We start from the raw sequence: 27,590 nt of genomic DNA on the forward strand, positions 1-27,590 counted from the left end.
CGGGCCTCTCACTGTTGTGGCCTCTTCCGTTGCAGAGCACAGGCTCCGGACACACAGGCTCAGTGGCCATGGCTCACAGGCCCAGCCGCTCCGTGGCATGCGGGATCTTCCCAGACCGGGGCACGAACCCGTGTCCCCTGCATTGGCAGGCGGACTCTCAACCACCGCATCACCAGGGAAGCCCGACTGCTTCCTTTTAAGATGTTTGCAGGCTCTACTTTTAATCTTGCCTGGGATGAACATGAAAAAAACTAGTCTAGTTTTTAGAATCTGCCTTTTGAAAATTATATGATACTTGATGATCTCCAGTTTGCTATCAATTCTTCCATTTTCTACATCCTCACATAAAACCAAAATAAATTCAATGAATATATATGAAAGTTCATTCAGTATTTGGTATCATGTTTAATCTTTCAAGTACCCAATATTTTAAAATTTTATAACCAACTAAACCAATAACTGTTTTGCCTGTTCACTAGTAGTATCTCAAGAAGCTGAGAAGTCCTTAAAACGGTGCTCGAGGAGCTCAACTCTACACTCAGACGGACTTAGTTTAAATCCTACCTCCGCCACTTACTAGTGGCCTGACCATACACAGGTTTTAAATCTCTGCAGGTCCTAATTTCTTCATCTTATTAAAAGAGTGATATCTAATTCAAAGGGATGCTGTGATAAGTAAATATAACTTGGTACATAATAAGTATGCAATAAATAATATCTATCGTCAATAATAACAAGTTCAAAGCAATATAAGAAAAGGTATACTATATGTCTGAGTACTGCTAAACCCCCCAAAGTTAGCAGAAAGGAAATGATAAACGATCTCACAATCACAAATGGTTGAAAAGCTGAAAATTAAAATATTGAAACTATATCTGATGCTCAGACAAAGACTGAATGGAAGTTGTGTTCTAGTGGAAGAAGTAACTGAGATACACAGTCATTGAAGACAATATGAAAGAAGTGTAAATGTATGTGAACATTCAAGGTTATATGGGAGCCTGATGCAAATGGACCACACTAGTCCATTACTCGTCACTCCAACTGTGAAGAACCAAGAAACCTTATGGAAGATGAACAGCATGAAGATGCATAACATAGTTTTCCCTATTTTCTTTATACTATACACATTTATTTTAAGAGATCTGATTAAAATTAAACAAAAAAAGGGGCTTCCCTGGTGGCGCAGTGGTTGAGAGTCCGCCTGCCGAGGCAGGGGACACGGGTTCGTGCCCCGGTCCGGGAGGATCCCACATGCCGCAGAGTGGCTGGGCCCGTGAGCCATGGCCGCTGAGCCTGCGCGTCCGGAGCCTGTGCTCCGCAACGGGAGAGGCCACAACAGTGAGAGGTCCGGGTACCACAAAAAAAAAAAAATAAAAAGCCATACAAATTATATAGTAGAAAGGTCAATAATACCAGCGGATAAAACCCCACACAAAAATCTTCTTTACCATTTCATAAAAAACATGCATATGTGGAAGTCTGTAGCCCTCTTTTCTCAAAAATGGGAAGTATTTACAATTAGCTTAACACTTCAGGCTACTGTACATAATTCATAATGTTAATTTGTATTCCCCTCAATTATTTACCTCTGCTCAACTACCTTTTAATAATCTTTTATAATTGGGAGAGCCATAAAGAGTTTTATCACACTCAAAAGTATTCTCTGTAAAATGACAAATTAAATTTTCACAAAATGGTATCTGCTCTTAACTGGAACGTTTTTATGGAAGAAATGGGAAGATCTAAAAAAACACATATGCATACTTTAAAAAAAGGAACTATGCAAGTTAAAACTATTGACTGCAACCATATTAAATTAATTAATGGAAGAAAAGAAAAAACCCAATGAACAGGATCATAGTGAGCCATCGATCAGAGATGAACATGCAGAGAAAGAAACAGAAAAGTGGGGTTCTAAGTAATGAGGAAAAGGAAGACCCAAAGGCATGTCTTGGATTTCTGCATAGAATGTAATTCCATTTTAAATATATTCTGATTTATTTAAAGCAAGTGGATAAAGTTATTACAACCATATGTTGGTTCAAAGTTATCACATGTTCCTTTAAATAGTATGTGCAGCCTATAACATATATAAGCTACAAAAATCAGGCTGAAGAGCTACATGTTTTCCACATGTAATCAAGGGCCAAATTTGCACATAAGAAAATGACTGCATCCAGAAGGCAAAAAATATTCTATATAACGGAGAAAACACCCGGAAGGTGTAGGTATTAGGCTGTACATGGCCTAAAACAAATTTACAAGCAAGGGTGAATTTATGGATCATCACAGTCCAACCTGTTTATATTGGCTTGTTTAGACACGGCCTTCAATCTTTTCCAAGTTTTTCTAAGAGCATCGGCATCAGAGGAATGGTGATGACCTGCAGCCCCCTTGGGAAATCCTGGATGTACTCCAGGTGGGATTCCTCTGCCAATAAATACACATGATGACTTCCATTATTTTCTCTAAAGCAAAGCACAAGCAACTTCTGCAGAACATGCCATACCTTTCTGGAAGCCTTCGGCCATGTCTTTCTCCTTTCCACTTAGCTTCATTATCTTCTGCTCTTTGTTGCTGCATTTGATCAAAAATGGCATGGTAATGTTCATACTGTCCTCGAGAAGAAAAAGATGATGGAGCCACAGCCCCTCCACTGCCAAAAAGGGGAGCCTAGGAATCAAACAAAGAGCTCTCACATGCTTGTCTCACAAGACCTAAAAGGTCTGTACTACCCTCAAAAGAAAAAAGTAAATTTCAACACTTGACTCTTAAAAAGCAATTACCTAATTTAACGTTTTCCTACTATATTATAACCATTAACAATCAAAAACTAGTATACTTTGTTACTAACAATAAAGCTTAATTCAATGTAACTAAAATATAAACTATCACTAAATTTATGTAACTATGAAAAAACTTGGTCTTAATTAACAAGTTTTGAAACAAGTTTCTAGTATACATTTTATGTGATCCCATCCTATTAAGTTTAAATATGTATAGCTTATAAATAAAACAGAGCCTGCTTTTTGTAACACTCAAAATTATATCTAACGAAAACATATGGCATTTAACATACCCCAAATCCAATTCAACAAGCAATGAGGATATAAACACCACTGAAACATACTCTAGGTGTAAATAAAAGAAACAAAACAACATACCAATCCTTAAGCAGTTGACAAACAAACTGGGAACCAAAGTGTAAAGCTTGAAAAACATTTCATTTCCTGTAGTAAATGAGTGGCCACAGGCACACTGTAAAGTAGTAAATACTGAACAAATTTACAAAATAGAAAAAAAAATTATGAGAAATAAAAATTCCAAAAAAAAAAATCACTGGAGAAAAATATTATTCAACCCAGCCTTGAAAGCAATGTAACAAAGAAAGAGTAAATGATTAAGTATGAACCATGGTATTAAAGTAAAACTTAAAGTAAAAAATAAGCACTGGAGGTGTATGTTTAGGTGTTGGCAGTAGGGGGAAAAAGGACGCAGGAAGACACAAGAAGTTAACTAGAAAGAAGGCAGATAGGAAGTGTTATTTGGTCCTAAAAGGTCATCACAGGTAACTACCCTCAGCTGTGCGAGTTCATAGACTAAACAACAGAAAGCACGCATACATTTTCTAGCAGGAAAGTGCACTAAGACAGTTTCTTAGAAGGTTGGTGGGACTTCCCTGGTGGTGCAGTGGTTAAAAATCCGCCTGCCAATGCAGCGGACAAGGGTTCGAGCCCTGGTCCAGGAAGATCCCATGTGCCACGGAGCAACTAGGCCTGTGCGCCACAACTACTGAGCCGGAGCTCTAGAGCCTGCAAGCCACAACTACTGAAGCCTGCGCACCTAGAGCCCGTGCTCTGCAACGAGAAGCCACCGCAATGAGAAGCTCATGCACCGCAACAAAGAGTAGCCCCCGCTCACCACAACTAGAGAAACCCCCTGTGAAGCAACAAAGACCCAATGCAGCCAAAAATAAACAAAGTTTAAAAAAAAAGGTCAGTAAGTCAAATTACGCATGATAAGCAAGAATAAAAGAGAGAACAAAGTAGAGGAACTAATTAGAAGGTTTGCTGCACTGACACCAAGCCAAGAAGCCTGCGAGCAAAGAAAGGCAATCAGAGAAGAAGTCAACGGTGAAAGGAGCTGTGGGTTCTCTGCGGAAATAACAAAGGATGAAGGCAAAGGCATAGGACACAGCCTCAGAACACACGCACCCAAGCGCATGGAAAACTCACAGAAAACAGAGATGTCAGGATGAGAGTTGAGTAAGTGTAGAATGTTACAGAGGTCAGGGGGCAAGAACTGCACTGCAAAGAGGAAATAGGAACCTAAGAGGCAGAGGCCAGCAGCACCAAAACGAAGACAAAGTGACATGACTCAAGTGGAGGGGCAGCACTCAAACGCAGATGAGAGCAGAAGCCAGAACACTGCCCGGAAAGGGAGAAGAGCTTCCAGGTGACGACATCCTGAGGAAGAAGTCTGGCTAAGGAAAATACGAGAACCAAATAAAAGGCATTTCAGGTACCCAGTGAGATAAAACTTGTGTTAACATCTTGACGCAAGAACTGTGTACAGTATTATAAGAAAGCCTGATTTTTAAAAAAGTCAGCTGAAGATAAAAATAGAAAACTGATTCAAGATGCTTGAATAGCAAGAGATGAAAGTTGCTAGAAATAGGGAAGATACCTCATTAGGCAGGAAACTCCATCAAGGTGATTTTCATATACATTTTCAAAATGTGCATCTCAGGGCAAGATTATCAGAATCACAATTCTGGTAAAAGGTGGTCATACCTCCTACGAGCCTGGTTCCTCAAGTTTAGTCTGGCGCTAATATCAACTTAAGGTTGAGTGTTCTAAGTTTTCTCTCTAGCAAAATCAAATGTATGTACATATCTCTGAAGATACCTATACTCAAAATAATGCTGAAAACACTGTACTAGAATACTGAAACAACAGGATCTTTTAAACATGACTTTATTCACCAATTATAAGCGCAGGTTGATGTTCTGACAAATACAGACACTCTCGGAACCACTACCACAATCGAAAGCACATCCATCACCCCAAAAGGTCCCTCATGTTCCTTTGCAGCCAACATCCCCTCCCTCCTTCTAGCAAACACTGATCTGCTCTCTGTCACAGAAATTGGATTTGCCTTTTCTTATCATTTCATATAAATGGATTCATACAAAATGTACTCTTGTGCCTGGCTTCTTTCACTCAGTATGCTGTTGACTGACCCATGTTGTTGCATGTATTAACAGGCTATTCCTTTTCAATGCTGAGCAGCATTCCAATGTATTGTCAAACAACAGATACACTCTTATATATAATGGCTATCTATATAATCAAACTATATATGTGGAACATTTCATAATTTTTCTAAAAACACACTTTCATAAGAGATATATCAAAAATGGATAAAGCACTGAAAATCAACTACAATTTAAAAAAAGAAAAAAATACCTACCAGAAGAATCAAAAAGAAAAAATGGACAAAGCAAAAAGTCCCAGATTTTGCAGATACTAAGTAATCAAGGACAGTAGGTTATTTATACTGTGCATAATGTCTTGGTATTTAGAGGTATATAATAATAGAATATTAACTTTGAAATATTTCCCTTAATGTTTAGTTTTTGTTTTATCTTTATTTTGGGGAATCTCCTTAATTTGATTCACATTTTATTGAGCTTCCAGGTCCTTATCAACTGTACAGAAATCAAACAGCTGAAGAAGTTAAATATTTCAAACCTCATAGGGAATAAGTACAGAAACTAACATAGACTTTGCTTTACATCATGGAAAATAAATTGTTTTATTAATCCTCACAGAAAGCAGTATAGAAGTTTATGAAGCGAAGCAGAAACCTATTAAGCACATAGTATCTCACACTGTTGAGAAACTATAATCAAACATTGGTAAAACTGGACTTTAGGATTAAATATGGCTTTAGACATCATAGGAAAAAAAGGTGCTTTACTGCATAAAGAAGATATACGCAAACGGAGAAGAAAAAATAATCAAATTCTCAACACTGATCATGGACTGATATAAAATGCTTGACAAGATCTGAGGGCCTGCACTTTGGTAAGATTTTACTTTCTAATCATATAAGATATAGGGTTAGTCATTTTAGAATGGGCCAAATTCTGTCTGAGTCATTCCTTATCACTCAGGAGGTTAAAAGTTCAATTTCATAGTAAATTGGATAGTACAGTACAAAAATAGTAAAGTACAATTTTAAAGATAAAATTGTATTACTAAAAACTGTATAAGTCTATATTAATACAGAATTAGAAAAAGTGACTCCTACTGGGTTATTGATATGTAATACGAAAAATGTGTCATCTCAAGACACTGAAATACAAACCAAGAAAGCCAGGGCAGAACATGTATATCTACATAAACAGATAAATTTTTATTCAAATCATATCTTTCGGGGAAAAAGAAACAAGTAAGAATGGTAATCATTTCAACTTAACAAATATCTACTGGGCACCTAAATACCAAGTTTATTGAGCAAGGTCAGGTGAATTCACAGTTTAAAGACCTTAAGTAACAGTTGATTGGATTATACAAATTAAAACTGATAGTACAGAGGAATAATAGTATGTATTCACTTTTTATTGCTGTGTCATAAAGTACTACAAACTCAGCAGCTTAAGACAGACCCATTTGTGGTCTCAGGAGTCTGGGCATGGTTAGCAGGGTCCTCTGCTGGGGGTCTCACCAGGCAGAAATCAAGGCGTCAGCCAGGGCTGCCACCCTCATCTGAGGCTCAGGATCCTCTTCCAAGCTCATTGGTTCCTGGCAGAATTCACGCCCTTGTGGCTGTCACGGCTAAGGTCACTACATTCTTGCTAGCTGTTGGTCAGAGACCACTATCAGCTCCCACAGGACACCTGTGCTTCCCTGCCACGTGAACGCATGCTTTTTCCCAGGCCAGCAGAGGCTGTCTCTCTGACCTTCTCCCTTCCAGGCTGCTATGAGGGAGGCTTATAAAATAGTGACGTGACCACAGGAGTGGCTACCCCATCAGCAGGGCCATACAACACAGCCTAACTAAGAGGCTGTGACACACCCTGTTCACAGGTTCCCCCATGCTCCAGTAGAGGGATAACATCAGGCCTGACCCCTGGAGTCAGGAATTTTGGGACCACCTTAGAATTCGGCATGTAAAGGATGTTATGAGGGCGAAAGAAGAAATGCAAGATTCAGACTGGCAGAGCAAGGAAAGGAAAAGGAGCTTAACAGGTGAGTCCTTGCAGGCCAAGCTCAGGCACTGCTCTTGAAATTCATTCCTCCTTCCTTCCTCCCTCCCTCCCTCCCTTCTCTCTTTCTTTCTTTCTTTCTTTTCTTTTTCTTTCTTTCTTCCTTTCTTTCTTTCCTTTCTTTCTTTCTCTTTCTTTCTTTCCTTTCTTTTTCTTTCTTTCTTTCTTTCTTTTCTTCCTTTCTTTCTTTCCTTCCTTTTCTTTCTTTTCTTTCCTTCCTTCCTTCCTTCTCTTTCTTTCTCTTTCTTTCCCTCCCTTCCTCTCTCTCTCTCTCTCTCTTTCTTTCTTTCTTCTTTTAAATGAAGAAATTAAGGCTCAGGAAAGTTAAGTAACTTGCCCAAGGTTGTACAGTGTGGATCTGCCCAAAGGAAATGTCTGACTTAACCTACCTAGGTAAATGGCTGGTTAGGTCACTGGTTACCTAGGTAAATGGCTGGAGGTAGGAGTGAGAGTGAGGAGGGACGGAGGGTGCTTTCAGGTAAAGACTAATACAGGTATCAGGACGTAGCTCCAGCAGGCCACACACAGTGGGGAAACTGCAGTACGGTCCTTAGCTCAGCATGACTAGAGCGCATGGCACGACCAGGATGAGTGCGGAGAGACTGGCAGGGCCCCGCTTAGTACGGGTCTCCTGGAAACGGAATCTTCAGGTCTGCGTGAAGCTAGAGGAGGACTTTAGGCAGAGTGGAGACAAACTGTATTTGATTTTAAAAAAACGCCTCAGGCAGGAATGGTGTATCACAGCCTTCACAGCAAACTTTTTATGCAATTTTAACAGTGTCACATATTAGTTATCAGTACAAATTACAAACCATATACGTGCAGGAAAACTAAGGAGTCATAATAGATGCTGAAGAACTCTAGTAAAAAGTAAGTGTATCCCCCCAAAAAGCCAATTGTATACCTTTTCAAGAGCAGGAGGAAACTGGAGAAAAAGCAGTAGTGTAAGTGCACTGGCACCAAAGGCCTACCTTCATTTCACCGCTTCCACCAGCACTCAGCACGTTTCTCCATCCTTGTTCCCTGGCCCTATTTATTTTCTCCAACTTTTGGGGAAAAGAAACAAACGAAACACCATTTCAAATATTTAGTATAAAGTACATGAAATACATTTAGAAATAAAATGGAATCAGTGTATCCCTTTTAAAAAAAAAAGGGCGGGGGGGACTTCCCTGGTGGCACAGTGGTTGGGAGTCCTCCTGCCGATGCAGGGGACACGGGTTTGATCCCTGGTCTGGGAGGATCCCGCGTGCCGCGGAGTGGCTGAGCCCGTGTGCCACAGCAACTGATCCTGCGCTCTCGAGCCCGCAAGCCACAACTACTGAGCCCGCAGGCCTACAGCCCGTGCTCCGCAGCAAGAGAGGCCACCACGATGAGAAGCAAGTGCACTGCAGCGAGCCGTGGCCCCCACTCACCGCAACTAGAGAGGACCAGCGTGCAGCAACGGGGACCCAACGCAGCCAGGGAAAAAAAAAAAAAAAAGGCGCATGTGTAGGAGGCAGTGCAACACACCGGGGAAATGGACCATCCTCTTACCCTTTCCTTTTCTTGCCTTTTCATCTGTTCAGCCTTCATTAAACTAATCTGTAACAAGTTTTAAAGACAAACTTTTTAGAACACTTGAAACTATTATCCTCTCCAACTTGGCAGGGGAAAAAAGTAAGAGCGAAATAACTACCTGATCCTTTTGTTTCTTTTCTTTTTCATTCAATTCCAATCTTCTCTTCCTTGCTGGTTCCTTAAATAAAAAAAAAGAACAGTTTTTAATCAATAATAAATATTACTTCTTCTAGTTTCATCAGTAAAGCTAGCATACCAATGGTAGACATATGCCCAGGGAGGTTAAGAAACAGAAATAAGTTAGAGGTATTTGTTTGAAAGAAATAAGGAGGAAAGGTTTGGAGGTTTTATAAGATTTGTTTCTTCTTTTATAATTATTTTTACAAAGCTTTAAAATAAGCAGACAGATGTCTTTATACCTCAAACAGTTTCCTCCTTTCTTCTCCAGGATTCACTTTCTTCACTGGACTTTGATGGGCCTGGACAAAAAGTAAAACTACAAATTAGATAAGGATTTTGAAAAATTCAAATGTATGGAAATTTAAAACAGGAAAAAATGTAAAGTCAATACTGCCATAACTGTCTTTCAAAATATATTATCCCTGGGGCTTCCCCGGTGGTACAGTGGTTAAGAATCTGCCTGCCAATGCAGGGGACGTGGGTTCGATCCCTGGTCCGGGAAGATACCACATGCCGCGGAGCAACTAAGTCTGTGCACCACAACTACTGAGCCTGTGCTCTAGAGCTGGCGAGCCACAACTACTGAGCCCACGTGACACAACTACTGAAGCTGACGCGCCTAGAGCCTGTGCTCCGCAACAAGAGAAGCCACCGCGATGAGAAGCCTGCACACCGCAACGAAGAGTAGCCCCCGCTCGCAGTGATTAGAGAAAGCCCACGCGCAGCAATTAGAGAAAGCCTACACACAGCAATGAAGACCCAATGCAGCCAAAAATAAATAAATAAATAAATTTTTTTAATAAATAAAAATAAAGTCACCTATAAAGAAGTAGATAAAGGACATACAGAGAGGTTAGCAAAAATAAAGGAAATAGCCAGTAACTACCACCCAAGTCAAGGCACAGAATACTGCCAACAAGCAGAAGCCCTCCACCAGAGAGGTAGCCACCATCCTGACTTTACTAATCACTATCTTGCCTGTCTTTATGGCTTTGCCAATTATGTATGCCTTCCTAAGCAATACAGTTTAGTTTTCTGTGTTCTGAGTTGTATATTAATGGAATTACACAATATATATTCCTTTGTATCTCACTTCTGGTGCTCAACATTGTTTTCAGAATCGTCCATGTTATTATTTGCATCTGCATTTGTTTCCTTCATTGATAAGTAATACTCCATTGATGTTGATTCCTTTCTTGCATAGTTATCTTGCACTTTTCTCAGCAGGTCTAAAGTATTTGAGAATTGGGAGACTGGGATTGACATATATACACTAATATGTATAAAACAGATAATAAGAACCTGCTGCATAAAAATAAATAAACAATGAAGTATTTGCGGCGTCTGTCGCTGCGTCGCTCCATTCCCTTTTCTGATCACTCATTGCTGCATGCTGAGCTTCTACCAGGCCACTTCACTGAACTCACTAGGAATGTGCTGCTGCTTCACTAGGATGTTCCACCTAGGGAATCATATCATGTGCAAATGTCTGTTTCCTCTTCTCTCCCAGTGTTTATGTTTCTTATTTCTTTCTCTTTTTAATTACATTAGCTAGGCTTCTGGAATAACATTAAATAATAGCAATCGTTGCAAACATCCTTGTTTTGCTCCTAACTTTAATGTAAATGCTTCCAATTTTTCAGTATTATGTATAATGCCTGACATGGGTTTCTAGTATATATAACTGTGTCATGTTAAGAACTTTCCCCTATATTTCTTGAATGAAAGAAATTTGGATTTTTAAAATTTATTTATTTATTTGTTTTTGGCTGCACTGGGTCTTCGTTGCTGCACGTGGGCTTTCTTTAGTTGCGGCGAGCGGGAGCTACTCTTTAACTTTTTTTTTTTTTTTTTTGCAGTACGCGGGCCTCTCACTGTTGTGGCCTCTCCCATTGCGGAGCACAGGCTCCGGACGTGCAGGCTCAACGGCCATGGCTCACGGGCCCAGCCGCTCTGCGACATGTGGGATCTTCCCGAACCGGGGCACGAACCCGTGTCCTCTGCATTAGCAGGCAGACTCTCAACCACTGCGCCACCAGGGAAGCCCGGGAGCTACTCTTTGTTGTGGTGCGCAGGCTTCTCCTTGAGGTGGCTTCTCCTCTTGTGAAGCACGGGCTCTAGGCACACGGGCTTCAGTAATTGTGGCATGTGGGCTCAGTAGTTGTGGTGCACGGGCTCTAGAGCGCAGGCTCAGTAGTTGTGGCGCATGGGCTTAGCTGCTCCACAGCATGTGGGATCTTCCTGGACCAGGGCTGGAACCTGTGTCCCCTGCATTGAGAGGTGGATTCTTAACCACTGCGCCACCAGGGAGGCCACTGGATCATTTTTAAAAACCATTTTATTGAGGTACGATGGACATACAAAAAGTTGTACATGTTCGATGTATACAACCAAAGAAGTTTTTTTTTTAAACTGTTAAATTCTACTAAACTTTCAGTATCTACCGAGATCATTTATGTATGATTTTCTCAACTTACTAATGAAGTGAAATTAATCAGTTTCCTACTGTTGAACCATCCTTGCATCCCAAAATGTATCCTATTTAATAATTCTTAAATCATTCTTTTGATAAATGGTTTGAGTTTTTGAAAAACTTCTTTTAGGATTTCTGCATGTGTGCTCATAAGTATAATGACCCATGGATTTCTTTCTTTTTTTATTTTGGGCTAGCTACTCAATTTTGTGAGCAATGTTAAGCCTACTGTATGATCAGTGTTTCAAACCATTCAAAATACAATTCCATACACCAAAAAAGATTTAAAGTATTTACAGGAAACTCTAGTTATTTATCATGAACGAATTTTAAATTTTTCAGCTACCTTAGGAAAAAATGAATATAAAAAGAAACACTGTACAAAATTATTTACCAATGTTGGGTTTCAACTCAAAGGAAAGCAAATGCTACTTTAAAAAAATTATTTCGGTGGTCATTTACATTATTAGTAAAATAATTCAGCATTTGATTATATCATTAAAGTGTCTCCACTAACAATTCCATTTCAATAGCAGCTGTATTTTGGCAAAAGTCAATGTTATGAAATTACTCTCATATACCACTTATTGCTTCTACTTCCTAAATTTTGTAAAATGACCATAATGGATAAGCACTAAAATTCTAAATGCGAATTCAGAATATTACAAAATAAATATGACCCACAATCAATATGAAATTAACATAATTAATTCCAGAAATATATTACTGTTAAGATATTATATAGCTACAATACATAAAAAAGAACTAGAAAGGCACCAAAAGTTTCCTTTCACTAAAAAAAAAAAAATTCAAAAAGATATTTAAAGTTTCTGCTTACTTTAGAAAGCAACATGATACATAATTTAAACACAATTTCTTCCTTAGGAAATGCAACTAACTTATTTTAATGAATACATTATTTAATCTGAGCACAATAAAATGATAATATTTACAATACGTAACATCATCAAATGGGTTGATAAACTGTTAAAATGAGAATAATGATTCTCTTATACTGTGTTTTGGCATTTTAATTAAATGACCATTATAAACCAAATCCATTTTATTGATACAGTATGTTTTAAACTCAAAGCTACATCATCAATGTGATAAGTGGTATTAAGTCTCATACCAGGGACTTCCCTGGCAGCCCAGTGGTTAAGACTCGGCACTTCCACTGCAGGGGGCATAGGACTGATCCCTGGTTGGGGAACTAACATCTCGCAAGCCGCGCGGTATAGCCCAAAAAACAAAAAAAAACAAAACCTCACACCATGACTAACTAAATGGCAAGTCTACTCCCTGACAAAACGACCCAAGCAGTAGGTTCCCGGAACCGTCCCTTCTCCTCCTCACTGTATTATTAGGTCCTAACTCCTAACCTAATGCCGGCTAGTTATTTCAATTCAACCTTCACTTAAGCTGAACCATGTATCTCACCACCTCGCCCCAGGAAAGACACTAGGGTTAATGAGATGACAATAATACTGAAATATTTAAACAACAGTAGCTTTCAAACTTTTTGTAAAAGCAACCCACTGTAAGAAATATATTTCAGGGCTTCCCTGCCGATGCAGCAGACACAGGTTCGTGCCCTGGTCCGGGAAGATCCCACATGCCGCGGAGCGGCTGGGCCTGTGTGCCATGGCCGCTGAGCCTGCGCATCCGGAGCCTGTGCTCCGCAACAGGAGAGGCCACAACAGTGAGAAGCCCGCGTACCGCAAAAAAAAAAAAAACAAAAAAAAAACAAGAAATATATTTCACATCCAGGCCCAATTAAGATACATACACATACACACACACACACACACACACACACACACACACACACACAAGTTCCATAAAATACTTTTACTATGTGTAGCTGAGTCTGTTACTTTCCATTCTATTACTTAAAAAAAAAAGTCCGTGCTCTTCACCCACTAAATGGTTTTGCTACCACTAATAGATAGCAAACCCCTCTTTTAAAATAGTCAAGAGAGCGTTCTGGGGGCACTATTACTGAAGTACAAGGAAAAAACAGTTGTATATAATTTTTTTATGGCATTACAATCACAAAGTTAACATTTCAAAGTATGTTTTATATATATATAGAATTTAAACTAGTGGGGAATGCTACCCAGGAGCTTTGTAAAAATACATATTCCTTCCATACAAAAGAGTATTACTTGGCAATAAACAGCAATGAAGTACTGATACATGCTACAACATGGATACATGCTACAACCTTGAAAACACTATACTAAGCAAAAGAAGCCAGTCACAAAAGACCAGGTACTGTATGACTCCAGTTACATGAAATGTCCACAACAAGCAAATCTATACAGAGACAAAAGTAGATTAGCAGTTGCCCAGAGCTAAGGGTTGGGGAAGAATGGGGAGGGAATGCTAATGGTAAAAGGATTTTGTGGGGAGGCAAGGAAAATGTTCTAAAGTTGATTGTGGGGATGGTTGCACAACTCTTGCAAATTCATTGGAAACCATTTAATTCCAAACTTCAAATGGATGAGTTGTATAGTATGTGAGTTATATCTTGATAAAGCTATTTTCAAAAAACACATATCCCCAAGAGTTGCTGAATTATAATTTCTGGACACAGAGCCCTGCGTACTACATTTTAACAAGTTCCACAGGTGAACCCTTATGTAGCAGGTCTAGCACTGGTCTCCACATTTGTGAACCACGACACCCAACAACTTAAAAATATTAACATGAGTGATACAGCATCTCACTATACATGACCAGATTTACACCAGATTACACAACTGTGCACAACAAGAGAATGTTTAACTAAGACACCTGCGTACTCTTGGGTAAGTCACATGAAAGCAAGAGTTACATTCATGTTTTGGTTCTCCAGATTGCAGCCTCACATAAGATATACAAATATTTGTGAAATAAAAATGCCAAGCTGTTCCTCTGACATCACACAAGTGTTTTCAGAACACTATTTCTACACAGAAGAGAAAAATATGGTTACATAAAACATCCATATTAAACGAAAAGTGTTGTTTTGTTTCTTTGCCCAAGTCAGAACCAAAATACTGAAACATACTCACAGAGCTCCCTCTGGTGGCTTCATAACCACTCCTCTGTTTTAACTGAAGCCTTTAAGAAAACAGCTATGATTATTAATAGGAAGTGGAGCAAAGAAAGTTTTTATGACATGCAGATATTTTTAAGATATGCTGAGTAATAAAAACTTAATGTGTATTAGCTTAATTTTCTGCAGTTAAAAAGAGCCAGACAGGACTTCCCTGGTGGTGCACTGGTAAAGAATCTGCCTGCCAATGCAGGGGATACGGGTTCAATCCCTGGTCTGGGCAGATCCCACATGCTGCGGAGCAACTAAGCCCGTGAGCCACAACTACTGAGCCTGCTCTCTAGAGCCCACAAGCCACAACTACTGAGTCCATGTACCACAACTACTGAGCCTGCGCTCTAGAGCCTGTGAGCCACAACTACTGAGCCCGTGCACCACAACTACTGAAGCCTGTGCGCCTAGAGCCCGTGCTCTGCAACAAGAGAAGCCACTGCAGTGAGAAGCCCGCGCACCACAATGAAGAGTAGCCCCCGCTCACCGCAACTAGAGAAAGCCCGCACAGCAACTAAGACCCAATGCAGCCAAAAATTATTTTTAAAAAAGAGACAGGCACTATCAGTAAGGGGTTATGGTTTTCCTTATAAACTTCTCCTTTTCAAGCTTGATAGAAAGTTAAATTTAAAATTCTAAGAGCCATTATGAATTTGAATCTAAAAGATGCTTTAGATTTTCTGGGGACAAAATAAGTCTTTTAAAAAAATATATGAGGACTTCCCTGGTGGCGCAGTGATTGAGAGTCCGCCTGTCGATGCAGGGGACAGGGGTTCGTGCCCTGGTCCGGGAAGATCCCACATGCCGCGGAGCGGCTGGGCCCGTGAGCCATAGCCTCTGAGCCTGTGCCTCCGGAGCCTGTGCTCCGCAACGGGAGAGGCCACAACAGTGAGAGGCCTGCGTACCGCAAAAAATAATAATAATAAAAATAAATAAATAAATAAATAAATAATATGAGTCATATAAAAACCAAAAAAAAACCAACTTATTTTAAAAAATCACATTTAAAATAATTTAGACATTTAGTTTCTTTCCTTTAATTCTTTTCATTGTTAGGGTTTTTTTTTGTGGTACGCAGGCCTCTCACCTCTGTGGCCTCTCCCGCTGCGGAGCACAGGCTCCGGACGCGCAGGCCCAGCGGCCATGGCTCACAGGCCCAGCCGCTCCGCGGCATGTGGGATCCTCCCGGACTGGGACACAAACCCACGTCCCCTGCATCGGCAGCGGACTCTCAACCACTGAGCCACCAGGGAAGCCCTTCATTGTTAGGTTTGAAAAACTTCACGCATGTGTCGTTTCTTTTATTTTTATTTAGTTTTTATTTACCTGAAATTTTTTCTAATTTGTTTTCATCATGGTAAAACACATATATAATTTACCATTTTAGAAAACAGTATGGAAGTTCCTTAAAAAACTAAAAATCGGGCTTCCCTGGTGGCGCAGTGGTTGAGAGTCCACCTGCCGATGCAGGGGACACGGTTTCGTGCCCTGGTCCGGGGGGATCCCACATGCCGCGGAGCGGCTGGGCCCGTGAGCCATGGCCGCTGAGCCTGCGCGTCCGGAGCCTGTGCTCCGCAACGGGAGAGGTCACAACAGTGAGAGGCCCGCGTAACGCAAAAAAAAAAAAAAAAAAAAAAACTAAAAATAAAGCTACCATATGATCCAGCAACCCCACTCCTGGGTATACATCCAGAAAAACCAAAAATTCTAATTTGAAAAGAAACATGCACCCCAATGTTCACTGCAGCAGTATTCACAATAGCCAAGACATGGAAACAACCCAAGGGCCCATCAACAGACGACTGGCTTAAGAAGATGTGGTACGTATATACAAAAAGAATGAAAAGTTGCTATTTGCAGCAACATGGATGGACCTAGAGATTATTATGCTAAGTGAAATAAGTCAGACAAAGACAAATACTATACGATACCACTTCTATGTGGAATCTAAAATATAATACAAATGAATGTATATGTAAAAAAGAAATAGACTCACAGACACAGAAAACAAACTCATGGTTACCAAAAGGGAGAGGGACAAATTAGGAGTACGGGATTAACAAATAAAAACTACTATACATAAAACAGATAAGCACCACGGATTTACTGTATAGCACAGGAAATTAATACCCAATATCTTGTAATAACCTATAATGGAATATAATCTGCCCCCAACAATAAACTGAATCACTAGAATGCTGTACACCTGAAACTAACACAATATGATAGATCAACTATACTTCAGCTAAAAAAAATTTACCATTTTAACCATTTTTTTAGTGTACAATTCTGTGGCATTAAGTACATTCACACTGTCGTGCAAAGAAATCTGTCGTGAAACGTTGTTTAAATAAGCTGCATGATTATTTCATGTGCTAATTATTACTTAGTTCTCATTGGTCTGGTCTAGAAAATCATGCCAAATGCCTAAAAACTTTAAGGGCGACAACCTTGCCTGAACTCCAAAACTCTTATAACCATCACCTGAATCATGTACCTGTCACTAACTATTTGATGGGATGGTATCTGCTATTCAGGATATTATTAATACCACAGCATGCTGCTCTTGCATACTGAATAAATGCTAACTGAAAATGAGGGAAACATTAAGAACACCAACATACTGTTTGATTCGACCAGCCATGTGAAAGAATAAACACTCGGCTACGATCCCGCACAAGGGTGAGGACCACCTGCTACATCTTCAGCCCAGCCTCACCAAGCGCTCTGATCTCTCCACTGGTCAGGTGAACACTTGGCCCAGAGATAAGGCAAATGACCTTCTACAAGTCCACCCAAGTATGTATTTGGGTTACAAGAGAAAGTTAAAGGGATCGTATTAATTTTTAGTCTCTTCAGTACAGCTACCGATAATAATCTTGTCTTCCTAACTGAAGAAAATAGCTATTGCGTCTATTTTTTTCCTCCTGTGACCTTATGGAGTACAGACACATCCCAGTGTGCTCAGGAGTTGGTCATTATCATTCTTTTCTCTCTTGGTTTTGTTTTTCTAATAGTTATCAATGTGCTAACAACGGCAACAAAATGGCCTCTGCACAGTTTTACTAACAACCTTTGGGTGTTATTCATTCTTTTAAAGAATTAACACTTGAGTGACTTGACAAACTCTGTTAGTGCTCTCTAATCCACTCATCACTCACTTATCCAGTCAGTGTTTACTGGGGGCCCCACTGGTTCAGGCACCAGTGAACAACATCACCCCTGCTCTCACAGATTCACACCTCCACGGAGGAGGCTGGAAACAAGCACATGCAAGAAAAACAGCAGAGGAAAAAGCACACGGAGCTGCGGGGGTGGGCCAGAAGGCTGGATGGCAGTTCTATCCATAGAGTTGCGAGCACAGCCCGGAAGGAAGGAAGGAGGAAAACCATGCAAGAGAGAGAGAGTCCTCCAGGAGAAGAGAGGAGCAAGTTCAAGTGCTCTTCCGCAGATAAGTGCTCGGCATGTCCGAGGACAGCAAGGTTTCATGAGCGCTGCTGGATGGAGACTAGCAAGGAGGGAGCAGAGATGAGACTTGCGGAGGTAACAAGGGCACCTTCTCTGAGCGGGAGGAAAGGCTGCTGGCACCTCTTGAGCAGGAAAGGGCGACGATTACCCTTCACCACCAGAGCAGCATTGAGGCTGCCGTGTGCAGACAGACACAGGACGCCGGTCTGAGAGCAGTGAGGTCAGGCCGGGGAGGGCGAGGTGGCCTGGATCAGTGTTTGACAGAGTGGCGAGCAGCAGTCAGACTGCGAACAGGACAGGTTCTGCAGGCGGTGGACAGGATGTGACGGTGACGGGGCATCAGCGGACTTCAGGAGCGTGAGGCAAGATAAGAAGGATGAGCCTGGGGACGGCACGGGACATGGCGTTCAGACTTACACAGCCTCACGCTGGGATGCCCATCAGACACCCGGTTAGAAACGCGAGGACAGCACGGGTCTGGAGTTCAGGAAAGGAGTCCAGGCTCGAGACGCAGATGTGTCGGTTTACAGGTGCTGTCAGAGCGCGAGGATGGTCCGGGGAGGTGTCCCCGGCCGGCGTCCTGAAGCACTGGAGCGTCAGGGGTCAGCGACAGCAGGAGGAGCTTGCGCTGCGGCAAGAGGAGCAGGCAGGCAGGGAGGAGGACAGTCAGCAGAGGGCGGTATCTGGACTCACGTGAAGAGAACGTTAAAGGAAGAGCAGGTAATCAGTGAGTCCAAAACTGAGGCAGGGGAACAAGACACCTGACCCCTGGACATACCCAAGTGGGCTCCCTGCGGTCCTCGCCAGGAGCCGCGTCCTAACAGCCGTGACAAAGCAAGAGGAAAGGGTAAGCAAGGAAGCGAAGACGTACAGACAAGGCTGGGGGAAGTTCTGCCATTAAAGGAGCAGAGATACAGGGAAAGGGCTGGATCCAGGGAGACATGGGAGGGAGGATTTTGTTAAGAAGACTGAAGATATAACATGTCTGTTTGCTAACAGGAGTGATTCGGGAGAGAGGAAAAATATGATACCGAAGAGAGGGTGAAGTCCTTTAGCAGGCAGAAATACTAACAACAGATGGTCCACAAACAGCTGGGTCGGCTCTGGATCAAAACACAAATAGATCAGCACAGTAAGAGGAAGAAAGGCAGGATATTTACAAACACGTAGGACTGATTGGCAAGAGGGCTGCTGAGTGTGGGCAATTTCCTTCCACTTGCTTCTGTTTTCTCAGTGAAACAGGAAGCAAGGCCATACCCTGAGGTGAAGAGCAAGGAGAAAGCAGGAGATAACCATCCTGGAAAGTGGGAAGGGAACTGGACTGTGGAAACATAACAGGGTGGTAGCGGCAGTGCTTGCCTGACGCTGGGGGTTTAAATTTAAAGCGAGACCAGTTAGAACAGCTGCCTGTTTTCCTCACCACATTCCACTGGGGCAAGACAGTCGAGGTTCTGGAAACTATTACAACGAGAGAACATGAAATTAAAGCCGGAGAAAGAAAATAAAAATGAAGAAGGGATGGACAATGAAAAAACTAGCTAAGATCCACGGATCCAACAGAACAAAGAAGTTTTGGTGGCAGAGTCCTCAGGGAATGAGCTGAAAACACAGGAAGTAGTGGTCAGACAGTGGGGTACTTGTAACTGAGACTACGAAATAGATGCTATTATCGATGACAAATGTGATGGCATGACTACAGGGGAGAGTTCCAAGGTGAGGCAGGAGACACGATCACTGATGAAAGAACCATCAAGAAAACAAGGCCGTGCACTACTGCAAGGGTCATCTTCTCAGATACGGAAGTCACCAAGAATCATGACAGTGCGGGGAAGTGTCTAGGATGACCCTCACGGAGGCGCAGCAGCTGACACGAAGCCTGGCGGAGTGGCTTAGGGAGCAGGGGAGAATCTGGCAATGACAAGCGAGGACCACGCCTCCGTCGGCCGACCTCTAGGCCCAGCAGGACTGAGGGACCAGAGGGAAAACGGTCCCCAAGAGAGATGCATGACAGTGTTCAGGGCAAGCCAGACTTTAGAGCAAAAGAGGTGAAGACACTCTTGACAAGGTTAGAACACAGGGGAGTTTGCTGGTGATGTGCTCTCCAAGGCTCTGTGGAAGGGTTCGGGGGTGGGATCGGGGGAGGGCCAGAGCCTTAGGGAGCTGAGAGGCTACGGAATGAGGGCATGCCGGGGGCGCTGGGTGTCTTGTGGTGACTAAAGAAAAGAGGGCTAAAGGCTATGATGGAATTGTTCCACTTAGGCCTGAATAAACATGGTACCAAAAAACAGAAACACAAACGCGGTGTGCCAGCTGTCACAATGCCCCTCAGCTCGCAGTTCACCCTTCACTGTCCTGCTCGTGACCCTGGAGCTGGACAGGGCAAACCTCGGGCCTGCAGCAGGATGTAAGCTTTGTCCGCAGACCATGTTGGAGAAAGGGATGCTGCACAAGGAAAGGGCTTCTCTTCCTCTTGTCCCTGTGGGTACAGGACAGGCAGTGACACCACCCCTGCAGGCAGAGTACCCCCGGCAGCCCCTCTGCGAGTTTCAGCGGCAGCCTCGAGGCCAGCTGCCCGCCGCACCCGGTGCCCCAGCCGGGCAGCCCAGCCCAAAGGGCCCAGCAGTGCCGGCAGGCTCCTCCATGGGCCTCTCAGCACGGTTCACCCTATGAAGGTTCCAGGCGTCTGATCAGCTCCACAATGGACAGTCTCGCATCTGCCAGCCTCGGCCCTGGCACCTCAGCGAACTCCACTACCCAGGGGTCACCTCCATGCACACCCAGCAGGCTCTGAGTCTCAGCTTTAAGGGCAGGCGAGGTGATACTCTGGCCTCTGTCTCTCCTATGGGGCCCTGCCTCTGCACCAGGAGCAGTGCCTGCTTCCTGCGTCTGTCTGCTAGGCCTGTATTCTTTAGAGTTCTCTTTACCCCTTAGAAGTCAATTACCTAAAAACAGATCATAATGACTTACACCAAACTTCCCCCTATCAAATTATTATGTTTTCTGTCTCCTGACTGGATGCTGACTTACACAACTTATTTGAAGACTGCTTTACAAGGATCACGTTGAACTTTATCATAGCTTCTACCCAAAGAGACGGACCACCGCTCCTAGGAGGTCTGCCTTACAGCATTACACACACCTTTGTAACTACATGTGTGTGTACGTGTATGCATGCATGTGCACACGCAGTGCAAACCAACAGGTTCCATATACCAGAGGACACAGCTAGTGACGTGAAGAAAAGTATCAAATTCCAGGAACTAATACTGTGTTCTTAGACACAACCCCTAAATGCTACAGGCCTTAGTTTTCATCTGAAATATGACAGACTATATGATCATATTCCTCCAGCTCTATGATTTTATTTATCTCATCGTGAAATCTTAAATTCAACATTTCCCCAGATTTTTATGATGTTTATCACAGATATTTACTTATTTCAGGCACAAAGACAAATGGCTCTGCTTAGGTTATTCAAAAATGATTTCATTTATAATGTTACTCTCTTTTTACTGCACCAGCTACTTTACTTAACTAATGTTTCTTTATGACTTCTGTAAGTCTCCCAAGTTTTAGAAGACTGGTGAAGCAGAGAACAATGTTCTTTAGTAACTTAATAAAAACAATCCTATGAATATCCAGATTAACTGAACTGAGCTACAATAAAATAAGGTCAAACCGAGCATGTTATTAATACACAGTTTGTAGCATGATCATCATACCTGTTTATGTTTTTGGAGTGGTTTCTTTTCATGTAATTTTTTATCTCCGTATTTCTTATACGTTAAAGGGACTCCATATTTAGCAGCAGGCTTTGTAATTTTCTGAGCAGACACAACAGAAGCCAGGCTTTGTCCTGAACCTGGTCTTTTGGCTGTGTGAAAAAAATAGAAAAAAATTTTCAGAGTTCTTAATAGGAAACCCCTAATTTCAAAATTCTTCAAGATGGCCTTGTTCATGTTCACAATCACTGAGATCACTGAATCTGAGACTTTTCATTAAACGTCTCACTCCCTCCTTACCACCCGGCAATGCCTTCATTAGGGCCATTCCACACCAAAGCCACTCTTTGAAAGAAGCAAGAAGCTAACTTGTTGAAATTTCTCACATGTTGAAACTTCTCACACAGAACAAGCACGTCCCTAAAACTGACTGTGGATGATGACTGCACGTATCTGTGAATATACTAAAAAACACTGACCTGTTGACTTTAAATGGGCGAATTGAATGGTATGCGGATTATATCTCAATACAGCTGTTAACAATAAACTTTAAAAAGAACATTCAATGTCTTAGAAATTACTTTTGAAATCAGAATATAAACCTTAAGAGCACCTGTTAAACATTAATTCCATCACTATGAGCACTTTAATATTTGCTTCACATGTAGTCTGAGTAATGCCTACACCTATAGACCCATTGAAGAAGACGTACTTAAAAGAATCTCTATAGCTAAGGGTCCCATGAAATAAATATGTTTATGCACTGCTGGTAGGAATACAAACTGGTCAAACTTTCCAGAGAGCAATCTATATCAAGAACAATGTTTATGGGAATTCCCTGGAGGTCCAGTGGTTAGGATTCCACGCTTTCACTGCCAAGGGCACGGGTTCAATCCTTGGCTGGGGAACTAAGATCCCACAAGCCGCGCAGTGTGGCCAAAACAAACAAACAAAAAAGAACAACGTCTATGAAGTGATTTTAAAGACATAAACAGAGAAACACAAAAATTTATACACAAGGATAAACCCTGCAGCATTCCGTATTAAACTTTTATTGAAGCTCAGACAAGATTCAGTCTTAGAACAATGACAAATTCAAGAAAAATAGACTAAAGTAATGAAAAAGAAAGTCTACACCATACGGCCATCAAAGATACTAAAGGAGGTCAAAGAGTCTCCTCTGCTCGAAGCCTTCCTGGAGCCCCTTCCTCCATGACCCCCTCCCCCTGCTCTGCCCCACTCCTCACTCAGCCTGCCCTCCATCCCAGGGGTGTACCATGTCCTAGAGCCACGTGATTAACCTCTGCCAACAAGCACGCTTCTTCTTTAAGAGGGGAATGGAGAAAAAAATTACCTGGGAGTTCACGAGGAAATACTACCATTAAATTCTGTTCTTCAAAGAATATTTAATTGTATTAGAAAATGATCAACATATAATACTGTGAATTAAAAGAAACGAACCTTTGTTTATATAACACAACCCCAATTTTCAATCATTACACATCTCCTATCACGGAAAAAAATATACCAAATATAATAGTCTGTGTTAACATTAGGGTAATTTCTATTTTCTTCTTTTTAATTTTTATAATGAACACATACTGTTCATATAATTTAGTAAACTCTTACAAAAATAAAAATAATATAAGCCATTTGATTGGCAGTTTAGAGATTCACAACTAATGTGTGAGATACAGTGTGGTACAGTAAGTTTTTCCAAACACATACTCCAACTGTATCAGAACAGGAACTAGGAAATGTGAGAAAAAAAATTTCCCCTTTGAAAATTCAACTGCAAGTTCCAATCGGAAGACAGATATACAAAGTCACACCGCTGCAACCTGGCTACTTATATTAACATAACCAAAGAAATACCGTGTAAAAAAAAAAAAGGAAATACTGTGTGTACCAGAAAAGGGGCAAGAGGCAGGAAAGCACAAACACTCCCCAGAGAAGAGGGAGGATTACTTGTCTGGCTGCTGAGGTGTCTCATCTCAGAGGTGAGGCTCCCAGTAGGAGGAAGCTTCCTGCCCACAGGGAGGGGGCCCACAAGGTAGTGCCTCGCCATTACACATCTCCTCCATCCAGCTCCTCACACCAGAGTAGAGCAGAGCTCCTGCGCTGTGCTTCCCAGGAGGCTCGCCCACTGGGAAGAAAGTGCTGACACAGGGATTCCTTCCTGCCTGTGCGACAAGGAGGCTTTTGAAGAAGGTGTGACTCCTCGCCAGGAGGGACACGCTGACCCTGCCCTGCGTTTGTCTCATGAACTTGGTTCCAAGTGGATCTGATCTCCCAGGACTGCCAGTCTCGGCCGGCACAGAGGATGAGCCCCAGGGTGTTTAAGAAGAGCTAAACCCAGCTGGCCTCCCTAAGAACACACACTCACACCACATCCAGCTGATATGGACTCGCTTTTACGATACAGGATTTATTTTTATTAATGTGTTCATACTCAAACTGGAGTAGAACATGCAAAGCATTGTGTTTGAAAAACAACACAATCTTCAAATTTTAAATGACTTCCACTGATTTTAGAAACCCATTCTGAAATCATTCCATGCAGAAAAAATGTAATTTCCCTCTCACAGAGATACACTTACATACATAAACATACTATATAACCACACTCACAGCCCTACAAATATTCCACCACTGCTGGCCATACTTAAAAGAAAATCTATCCTTACTAAGGTGCCTGACTTCACACTGATTTACATTTAAAATATTCCAGAATACTAAATATTTCTCAAAGAAAACTATTTTACATAAATATTAAGTATTTCTCAAAGAAAATTAATTTACATAAAGATTTGCAGTCAACTAGGGCATTTTATAACATTTTGTAACAATGTTCTCAGAATATGAGCTGAACATTTGAATATGACAGATTTCAAAATAGAATTCATTTAAATAAGGCAGATAATAAAGGGAAATTTTGTTATGAATTCATCAGAAAGTGTTGTATATTGCCACATAACATAAAAAATTTAAAGACGCATTTCCTCTGGATTACCCCAACTTACTACATCTACAAATACCTCTAGTATAATTAGTATACTGATTATGGCAAACAGGGGAAAGGATTCATATTAAATTTCATTTACCTGCAATAGGCTGTGCTCCAAACCTGGAAAATGTTTTTAGACAAAATTCTTCTGCAATAAGCTTAAATTGAAAGACAGGGGAAATCGTTAGAAAAAATGTTAAATTACCAAATTAAAAAAAAAAAACCTAGCCATTAATCAGAACACATTTTTTTCCCTTTTTCAGTCACAATTATGCTGCCAAATAATCTGTACTAAAATCCAAGCTACCCATTCAACAAATTCCTCTCACGCTACCTTCTCCCCAGTCTTACCAATATCTTTTTATTATTTCTCTGGACAAGCTCTCTTCTTGAATTAACAAAACGCACCCCCCAGGCCCCTGCACATTGCCTTGCCTGTTCTGCGTTTCGGCGATTTAACATCACTGCCCTCCATCTGAAATAACCTCTGTATCGAGGTGCATCCGTCTCCCTCATCTACTTCAAAACTGCTGAAGAATCACTTCATTATCCCTCCCCTGGATTAACCTCTCGGTTATTTCAACTTTACTCTGAATCTTCTCAGCATCTCCAATGAGTTTTCGATCTTATCAATATATAATTGTAAACATATTACTGGATAAATATTTGAATATTCTTTTTTTTACATCTTTATTGGAGTATAATTGCTTTACAATGGTGTGCTAGTTTCTGCTTTATAACAAAGCGAATCAGTTATACATATACATATGTTCCCATATCTCTTCCCTCTTGCGTCTCCCTCCCTCGCACCCTCCCTATCCCACCCCTCTAGGTGGTCACAAAGCACCGAGCTGATCTCCCTGTGCTATGCGGCTGCTTCCCACTACCTATCTATTTTACGTTTGGTAGTGTATATATGTCCATGCCACTCTCTCACTTTGTCACAGCTTACCCTTCCCCTCCCCTATTTGAATATTCTTACATAACTTAAAAGTTATCTCCTTTTACTATTCCTACAACACTCCACTACTTATTTTGAGAAGCGGAAATCATTAGTATTTCCTGCAAGTAACTTTCTCTCCCTACTCACTATATTTTTTCTCTCTTTAAATGTAAAACTATGTTAGCAACAATATAATTGCTAAGTCGATTTAGGCCTGCTTTTTTTCTTACTGGGCAAAGAAGGGAAAGGCAAGTGAATTTTCTCTTTCTTCGAGAGAACAGAGGGGTGGTGAAGGGAAGACTGCCCACAGTGGAAGGGATCAGAAACTCCAACAGGCAAAAAGCCAGAAGCTAAGATGGTCGCCTTTCCCATCAGGGATCCCTACAGGAGCAGTTCTCAAAGCCTCATAATATCAGTGAATCAGCATCACCAGGAACTTATAAAATACGCCAATTCTCAGGCTCCATCTCAGATTTACTGAAATAGAAATAGAGGTGGGATTCAGCAGCGTCCTCCAGGTAATTTTTATGTATGCTAAAGTTTGAGAACCACTGCATGAAAAGTCTGCTTCACAGGCAACTGAGAGCCAACTGTGTGAGTGTGCTTTCTCTTCTGAACATGTGCGGGTTTTTTTCCTTTCTTTTTCATGGAAGACATGCTTTATGATCTCCACCTTGCCCTAAATCTGAGTGTGAGTCTGTCTTTTCCCCTGTGTGAATGCACATGTGAACTGAGAGATGGGACATGTGGAATCCAAGAAGATTCTGGAATTCCTATGTTGTGGCATCCAATATAGTTGCCACCACCAACATGCAGCCATTTGGATTAAAATTTAAAATAAATAAAATTTAAAGTTCGGCTCTTCAGCCACACTAGCCACATTTTAAGCTGGTGGCTATGGGGTTGCACATGCAGATATAAAACATCTTCAGCCTCACAGAAAGCACTACAGGACGGCACCTACATTCCTCATGGACCAAAGCTTGTCCACGATCTATCAAGCCACATCCAAGAAGACATCTCCAGGATGTGCTGGACTGAGAACTATGCCCCACAGATCCTGGCTGACGGCACTGAGAGAATTCAGGGACTAGAAATTTAAAGACAGTACAGAATCTTACAGTGATAATAACAGTTCATATGCTACAGTAAAAGTTCATATTGTTTCAAAGTTAAAGCCTTAAAAAAAGTATCATAAACTTTGTCGTTAAAGTACTGAACAAGGGATATACAGCAGAAAAATCATAAGAACGAAAGTTTTTCGTGAAGAGTGAAATCTAAGTGGCGCATAAACAGCGACGGGGTACTTTGTATTTAGTAAGCACGTGTGTCAAACACTCTGTTAACGGCCATAATCTGCCCTTTTGTCTTTAGATGTTACAGGCTTTGTGTATATCAGGCTTGAATATTTCTTCTGTAGCTGGCTAATTGAATTCCAGTGCTTCAGCCTTGGGACTGCACGTCCTAACTGCTGGTATGCGGGCGAAAGAAACAGCGAGATTAAATGCAGTCATCCTTTCTTCTCCAGTAGTTGCCAAAAAAACAATAGTAGGCTGCACCATAAACCTGTCCTTGAAAATGTTATTTATAACAAAGGAGTCTTGTAAGACACCCACGCTTCAGAGATTGTAGCTATGTCCTACATAAGTGGCCTTTAACCGCCAAATTTTAATTGGCTTTCTTGCTTACTAATGTGTTTTCCTGGATGTTAACAGTTAAATCCACATCTCTGTTTTCTAAAGATTGTTTGTTCATACGGATGTTCTGTTAAAAGCCAGAGGATATACGACACTTCCCTCTCATCTCATGAACATATAAAAGTAATAAAACTATGATTTTGCTAGATATCTGATTTATACAAGAGTAT

At 41.4% G+C, this 27,590-nt stretch overlaps 1 protein-coding gene across 1 annotated transcript in view; it reads right to left on the bottom strand.

Moving 5' to 3' along the window:
- Positions 1-2,279: 2,279 nt before the first annotated feature.
- NEK1 (NIMA related kinase 1) overlaps positions 2,280-27,590 on the bottom strand; it is a 60,710-nt gene continuing 35,399 nt past the window's right edge. The window contains exons 9-16 of the mRNA XM_065879846.1: positions 24,878-24,938; positions 21,774-21,925; positions 9,256-9,315; positions 8,952-9,014; positions 8,813-8,860; positions 8,248-8,322; positions 2,513-2,676; positions 2,280-2,433 (exon numbers count right to left, since the gene is read on the bottom strand). Coding sequence (XP_065735918.1) covers positions 2,280-2,433; positions 2,513-2,676; positions 8,248-8,322; positions 8,813-8,860; positions 8,952-9,014; positions 9,256-9,315; positions 21,774-21,925; positions 24,878-24,938 — 777 coding nt within the window. The remainder of the gene's footprint in view (positions 2,434-2,512; positions 2,677-8,247; positions 8,323-8,812; positions 8,861-8,951; positions 9,015-9,255; positions 9,316-21,773; positions 21,926-24,877; positions 24,939-27,590) is intronic.

The sequence above is a fragment of the Phocoena phocoena genome, chromosome 6 (genome assembly GCF_963924675.1).
Source record: "Phocoena phocoena chromosome 6, mPhoPho1.1, whole genome shotgun sequence".
In the NCBI taxonomy this organism is placed as follows: domain Eukaryota; kingdom Metazoa; phylum Chordata; class Mammalia; order Artiodactyla; family Phocoenidae; genus Phocoena; species Phocoena phocoena.